An 8,284-nucleotide genomic window follows, 5' to 3' on the forward strand; every position below is an offset into this window, starting at 1 on the left:
TTAAGATAGATATTAAGATATTAAAATGTTTCAATTTCTATCACATAAATTAAATTTATTCAACAAAATTAAAAATAATAAAATAAAAAACAGTTTTTTTTTTTAAATTCTGTGTTTATTGTTTATTTTCACGTTAAAATTGTAAATTAATTACATTCAACATAAAGTAAGTATTTTTTTTTTAATCTATAATGTACTTGCTACAGACGAGTAATTTTCAAATTAAATTAATTTAGGTGGTGATTTGAATACTGGCGGGGGCATTTCTGGACATTTTTGCACCAAACTCTTCATATTCAAGCATTCTGTGCCTGTTAAAATTTAAAACATAGTTAAACTAATGCAAACAGTTTCCTTAACACTACTTACTTTCAACCCATATATCTTTGGGACAGTTCTGAAATAAACAATTTTGACTTTAGGTAAATGTACACATTGTATAATATGATATCTATGGTGTTCAATATATAGCACTATTCAGAAATAGAAAGTAGAGCAGTTTATGTTTTAATTTACAATCAGTTTAAATAATGTTAATATTTCATCATTTTTTTCTAATTGAATATAGAGTTTAGATTTAATAAATCTAATATACTTAGTAGTTTGTTCAACAATTTTATTGTGTGACATTTTAAGAGTTGTGTGTAATCTTAATTGCTTATGCTTTCTTGTTAAATTAGTAAACCTTACATGGTAATTTATGATAATTATATCTCATAAAATAACAATTATTATTATATTTAATTCAAATATTTTCAGTTTTAACTGTCTTAAGTAATTTTGATGTTCCCAATTTATTTTAGATCTATTGATGTTTGATTTTTCACTATGTGAATGTGTAGTTGAAATTTTTTCAAAATTACATACAATTTTAAAAATGAAAAGCTATAAAAAGTAGCATTTATAAATTAAAAAAACATTATCTAATATAATATAACTATTGTGTTATAGTTTTAAAAATAACAACTTCATCATTCTGAAATGGATAAATTAAAGAATAATAATTTTACCATATAAATATCTCTTAAGAAACATTTCATCAATCTTCCAGCTGGGGTATTCATAATAGCAATTTGTTTTTTATCTTCTTGTTTAACTAAAATCATAATATTTACATTTTAATTAATGATGATGTGTACCTATTACCATTTATACTAATTCACCATCATTAAAGCATTTATTTAGAGAATCCCGCCATGTAGACTTCCATTTTTCATTATTATTCATTCCTTCATTCATTTTTTTAGTGATAGCATCTTCATTGAGCTTTCCTTCACTAGTCTAAAATTGAATTTTAAAATTATTTCAATATAATATATTGTGTGTATTTATTTTGTACTTACAGTTAATCCAGATTTCATGAAAATACATTGAAAAAGACATGGTGGTTCTATAATATATAAATTAACTTGATCATTTTAAAATTATTATTTGTTAGATATTGTACTAGAAGAGGACATAAACACGTGTAAAGTGGCGGGTTTAAGCCCCCCCCCCCCCCCCCCCCGGAAATGTGGGCATTAGCATCCCCTAGGACTAAGCTATTTTTTTAAGACAAGTATTATGATACATCTATCATAATTATTATATAATAGGTACCTAATATCATCATTGAAGAATATGGACAAAATGGTCTCAACTCTCAACAGATAATATCATTAAACGATTTTCAAAAGTTAAAAAAGAAACTTGGAATTAATAATGTAATATAAATATTTTTCAATTAAACTATTCATTTTTATTAATGGTTTCAGATGAAAATTGATAACAAAATATTTACAAATTAATAAAAATATATTATGTTAATTAAAATTGTATGATATACTATATAGATTTAAAATACAACAACTAAATTCTTGATCATTAATTATCTTCCCCCACCATCGGTGAGCGATTAAACCCACCACTGTACGTGATAAATATCAAATAATAAGATATTATACACAGATTTTCCAGGTTTTCAGTAGGTACAGTCGATTGTCAAGGCTAAGCAAGTGATAATACATTTTCACCAACTTTTCCAAAAGCAAAACTAAATACATATCCTATTTAATATATACCTAAGTATAATCTGTTATAAAAAATATTCATATGTTTAATTTATAGTGATTAACACAATTACGATCTGAATTAAAAAAATAGTTTGCATGTCGAGTAATGAATCAGAGGCGGGCCTGTAACACGTCAGCTCAGGGAGATGCGAAAATCTAGAAGCCCATGTACTTTTTAATAGATAAACGTGTTACCTATAACATCTATTCTGATTTATAAAGCAACCTTGGTTTTGTACAATTTTTATAAAAATTGTGATGAAAAATTTAACTAGGTATCTCCAAATTTTAAATAAGTTTTATTGACAACTGATAGAAATGAGAGGAGGATATATGATTCAAGACTCCTCAAAAGTTTTCCACTCCTATATTAATTATGTCATTATAGTATATAACAGCAGATAGTATAATATACACTATAGACATGTGAACCGGTAGGAATGATGTGAAATACTACTGGACTGTAGGTTGGAGGATATAGGTTAGAGTCGTTTGAGAAGGTAGATGATTTTAAATATTTAGGCACTAACTTAAGTATCACAAATGACAACCATGAATAAATAAAAAAACGCATTTCATCAGGGAACAAATGTTTGTACGCCCTCTCGGGGTTATTGGGGTCGAAGCTACTGTCAAAAAAATCAAAAGAACGACTTCCTGCAGGTCTGTACTAACCAGACCAGTGATAATGTATACATATGTAAGAAATGGCCCACGACCCAAGGAGATGAGAATAGATTATAGTTATCATCACGGATAGTCCGAAGAGGATAAACGGACCAAAAAGAAACTAAGACCAGGCATAGGAAATTAGATTTAACAGCAAACTGCAGGAACTATTCGGAAGACCATACATAATAATAGCAAAAATACGCCACAAGAGACTGAGTTGGCTTGGTCATGTATTAGATGGACCCCTCAGGGAAGGAGGCCGGTTGGAAGATCGAAAAAGAGGCGGATGGACAAGAATAAGAAAGAACTGAACCAACTTGAGGTAAACAATATTTTTGAAGCAGCTCTGAACAGAGATAAATGGAAAGAGATTTGTTTTTCAGCAATGGGCCTTAATGGTTAATGACCTTTAAAACTGGAAAAGGAGAAAGAAGGAACTATAGACAGTGTAACAAAAACCCTGACTAATAAAAATCTGATACCTACCTGTTAAACATATAACAAATATGAAAATTATGTGATAAGAAATATACTTATGTCAAGAAATTCCCAAAAATAATACATATTTTGGAAAAAAATGTTGTGTTACAAATTAATTTACCCCAAACAAAATGGATATTTAAAAAAAAAAAAAATAAATAAAAACTACTTGATTTAAATAAACTATTTTACCATCAAAATTTGTTTAAAAAATTAGCTATTTTGAATTTATCAAAAAAAAAATTGATATACAATTTAAAAGTTTTCATTTTTAAATATCAGTAGGTACCAATTTAAAAAATAAAAAACTAGGTAATTGTATCCCGTATTTGTTGCATAATCGTCTTAAATTAATATATAAAACAAAATGATAATTAAACTTCGCTCAATTTTAAAATGCAGTCAGGCCTCAGAATCTAAAAGTATGAGCTTTAACAATTCTTTTTATGTACGAATATTTATGTATGTACATTGTACATACCTCGAGATATTATAATGTTAAAATCTCAATAGAAAAATAAAAATAAAATGTTTAAAGTTTAAATATTGATAAGAAAAAAAGTTCCATTTGTCAGGTAGGTACCTACCTATTTCTGTTACACCTTGTACCTAATTTAGTAATATACTAATTATAGGTAGGTAATAAGAAAAAACTGGATTAGTTTATATACGTTAGGTATACGAGTTATATACACTCATACGTTTAGTCGAAAAGCATTGTTATGTTTATTTTTAACTTCCTATTTAATTAACTAAATCCATTGGTGTAGATAGTCTTATAGGCTAGAAATGTCTTATTATAAATGAATTTAAAATAAAATTAAATAAATAATTGTTATGTTAATGGAGAATTTTACTTCGTACATTCTAGTATTTCTTAAAAATGTTTTTCCTTCAATAGCTATAACTACACTTATTTATAATAAAATTTATATATTATATAAATATATCTAAATTTTTATTCTCAAATTCCTGATCAATAAACTGAAAATTCTCCATTTAATGTTTTTTTTAACTCATTGAAGCTTTTTTTGCAATTTACCTAATTAAAGAACATTTCCTTTGGATTCCAGTAATTCACATTTTTTTTTTCGTGTGCATATACATGACCATGTTTTGAAAATTTTATGATATTATCGTCAAAACTTGATAGATGTAGAAAATAAATTAACGTCTGTCACTTATTTAGGCTTAATAGGTAGGCATATTGATAATGTAACAAACATTTTTATAATACTTTATGATTCATCTTAGATCTTCCTAATTATCAAGGTTTTTGGACAGAGCCATCATATGAGTATAATTTTCACCAGCCCAGGGAGATCTGTAACTCTCCTAGCTAGTCCGCCTCTGAATGATGTTAACACCAAATAGATACCAAATGGTATTTCTATGATTTACCTTTTCCATGTGACATTTCCTTGTATTCTTGTGTTTCAGGTTTATCCTTGAACTGCACGAATGTCTCAAAACATTTTTCCCAAGTACTGTCCAAGCCGGGTAATATATTTGGCATTTGACAACATGAAGGTAATTTCTGTTTAGTTATAATATGAATAAAAATACATAATATTTATACATTGCTATATAGGTACTTTATAGAAAATCAGAACTGAGAGCATATTGGAACATTGTTAAATGAGTGGAGGAGCGCAACATGTGATACAATTTTTAGGATTAAATGGGCGCAAATTTGTCATCTAGTCAGGAACACTTATTTCTCAGCCTGCTCTGAAGGTAATATTATAATTTATAACTTTTATTAGGGTTAATTTTAGGTTATGGGTACCGTTATTTTTTCCATACATTTATTCAAAATAATTTTAATAGGTACCAACTACCAATTAAATCCAAATACGAATACACGCGGTTAATTATGTTCATTGCATATTACAGGTTATAAGCAATTTAAATGATAGGTAATACTTATATATGTATAATTTAGCAATTATAATATTATATAGGCAGTAGGTCAGTAGGCGCATTTTCATGTGAATAAATGATAATAGCTAAATTCATAAGTGCTTATATTAAAGGTTGTACGGCTATACCGCTATGGGTTAGTATATGGTAAATAGTAATGAAAGGACGCGGATCTAGCTGAATTTGTAATTTGTTTTCTACTGCTCAAATTTATTGCTAAGTGCCTGCGTTTGAAATGCATGTCGTGTAAAAACAAACCAAAATCTAAAAGTTTGAAGGGAATTTTTTGGAATTTTATTGCAATTTCCTAGAATTTTCTTATTTATAGGCACAAATATTTTAGTGATTATAGTCGATCCTCGACCGCCGTGTTAATGTGTTATAGATAAGATTATACTTTAATATCGCTCATGATGTTTTTAACCGGAATTATTATTCAACTTCAGCTGATTTAGTATTTATTAACTCGAATTACTGATTTTTGCTGGACGCAAATATAAAATTAGAAAATCAAGGACTTATGGTAGTTGAAGCCGTTGGGGTGATTAAAAAAGTTAAAAATAAATTAGATGATATATTTTGTACAATTAGAATTTCAGTCCATTAAAATTTAAGAAAATTATTGAAAAGATTTCCGGATTTGAAATCAATGATAATCAAATATTGAACAAGAAAAACTGTTCGATATAAGTTTACCCGAAGACTTGACAGTAAGCGATAGGTATAGCCTATTTTAAATACGTTCCACTTATGATTTATCCCTAGAAAATGATCGATTTCGAAAATTAAAAATTAACACTTATAGTGCAAATAGTGCAATACAGTGATAATTATATTATATGATTATAATATAATATTGTAAGTAATAAAATATATATATATATATTATATTTTTAGTAGAATTTTAGATTATAAGTTATATAAAAGTAAATATAAATAGAACAATAAATTTAAATTACAACAAAAGGTTGTTATTTTTTAGTGCAATTTTTAATACTATTTTAAGAGGAGTTTTTGTTATTTTTAGTGCAATATAGTGCAATTAACTTAACTAGTTTCTAAGTAGATATACCTACTACAATATCCGAGTCCTAATAATGAATATTTTAAATTCTAATTTTATGTATTATCATAAGAATTAAAAATTTGTGGTATACTATTTGGGCATTACCTGTGTCGACCAAACTCATATATATCTAAATATTTTCCGTCTCCATAATTCTATATAAACTATTTATTTTTTATCGATTTGCTTGTTTGCATAAAATAAATATAAATTGTATAATATATTGGTATAATAGATACTTATATTATTAGTTCATAAAACAGAACTATAATATAGTAGTGTATAGGTATAGTAACTTGCAATAATAATATATTACCATTTGGATTATACCTCACATTTCGCCTACCTAACAATCCGATATTTCTAAATACTTATAATACTTAAATCTTAATACCTACTATTAGATCTAAAATAATTACCGTGACAGTGATATAGGTACCTAGTTATAGTACCCACCTACTACATCTATTTTTTTTTATGTTATGAATATTTGAAAAAAGGTATATTGTCAGTAATAGTTTTAAGTTTTAATAGAAGTATAGGATATATTTTCTCAATAAGGGGATAACTATAATATATAGGTACTGTCTTCTATACCTTTTCAGTTATGATCTATTCTATTTTTCTTATCAGAAACTTAATTAATTTTAAATAGGTATCTAGTATCTACCTACCTATTTAGTTACATATATGATATATAGACTGTCGACCATTTAGAAAACCTATAAAAATGTAATATCAATTTCCAAATTATTACACTATTTTACCATTCAAACTCATTAATGTCACGCAGTCACACCTACACACCATTATTACCATAAATTCCTGATAACCACACCGCCGTTTCAAAAGATGTTAGTGTTTTGATCTCTTTAATCCTATGTCATAAAGATAAAACTCCCTGTGACAAAAACTATAATAAAAAAATGTTTAAATACCTAAAACAAAATTTTAAAATATATCTCAACCGGATAACAGTGGTTCCTGGCCTATATTACTTCATATTATGTAGGTAGGACATTTCTTATTCTACATATAATTATGGGTGGTGAGATGGAATATAGTAATTATATTGATAGTTTTAATTATGCTATTATATTATTAAAAATATCACTGAATATCTTAAATGGTCATAGCCGGTTCTAAAATTGACTATTGTAATAAATTGTGTTGATGTGTGAGTATTTGCGTCCTATATTTATTTGTTATGTTTCAGTTACACTTTTGTACAATAATTATGAACAAAAATACCTATTCAAAATTAAATCGATTTAAAAGGTTCACAGATCAGTATTCAGTTCCAGGTATTTAAGTCATTCTACATGTTATGAAAAAGAAAGATTTTAATTTTTTTCAATATTTATATAACATACCTTTTCCGAGCTAGGCAGGAGAGTTTGGCATTCGTCAACATTTGTCATTCGTTTTTGGCGTGAAATCCATGTTCTCTCGTACCCAACAGTCTATAAAAATATATAAGTTTTGAGATATTTTTTTAGTATCTTATAGTAGTTAGAATTTTGTTAGGTATTAATTTTCAGTTTTATTTATATTTTGTTTAATTTACAAATACAAAAATATTAACACACTTACAAATACTGTTTGGTAGATGATCGCAAAAATACATATAAAAACGACTTTTTGCATTTTAATCGTTAAATTAATATCTCATTAAGTTGAATTGACAAGTGACAACTAGAAGGTAGGTAGATCCTCTAAAATGAACACTAACTTCAGATGTATTGTTCATTTGCTTTTATACATAATTTTTTTCCGTTCTATGTAAAAATACAATACAGACAAATGCCATATAGGTATGGTAAATTACTATTTAGTTATTAAATCTTTGTCAAGGCTCGGAACAATTGTTTGAATAGGTAATTATTTATCGTTATTAAGGTTAACTACAGGAAACCAATAACCATCTAGAATAAATACTTATTTTGAAAAACACCATGGACCAAAACAATTAACAATTAACAAGTATGCATGTTGGGTATAGCTATTGTTATAAAACTTAAATAATATTCTCTAGTATTTAATAATAATTTTTGTATTTAACCAGTAATTGTTGATGACATAGCTATATTAT

The 8,284-nt window shown here is 26.7% G+C and overlaps 1 protein-coding gene across 1 annotated transcript; it reads right to left on the minus strand.

Moving 5' to 3' along the window:
* Positions 1–34: 34 nt before the first annotated feature.
* LOC107171482 (uncharacterized) lies at positions 35–7,950 on the minus strand. The gene is made up of 8 exons (XM_089226253.1): positions 7,786–7,950; positions 7,566–7,655; positions 4,605–4,740; positions 1,344–1,390; positions 1,164–1,281; positions 1,011–1,096; positions 370–397; positions 35–311 (listed from the first exon to the last, which is right to left on the minus strand). Exons 1-8 carry the CDS (start codon positions 7,837–7,839, stop codon positions 223–225), a joined length of 648 nt encoding a protein of 215 aa, XP_089082379.1. The 5' UTR covers positions 7,840–7,950; the 3' UTR covers positions 35–222.
* Positions 7,951–8,284: the final 334 nt, after the last annotated feature.

This window comes from Diuraphis noxia, unplaced genomic scaffold (genome assembly GCF_037042655.1).
Source record: "Diuraphis noxia isolate RWA-SAM2 unplaced genomic scaffold, SU_Dnox_SAM2 contig0004, whole genome shotgun sequence".
NCBI classification, from domain to species: domain Eukaryota; kingdom Metazoa; phylum Arthropoda; class Insecta; order Hemiptera; family Aphididae; genus Diuraphis; species Diuraphis noxia.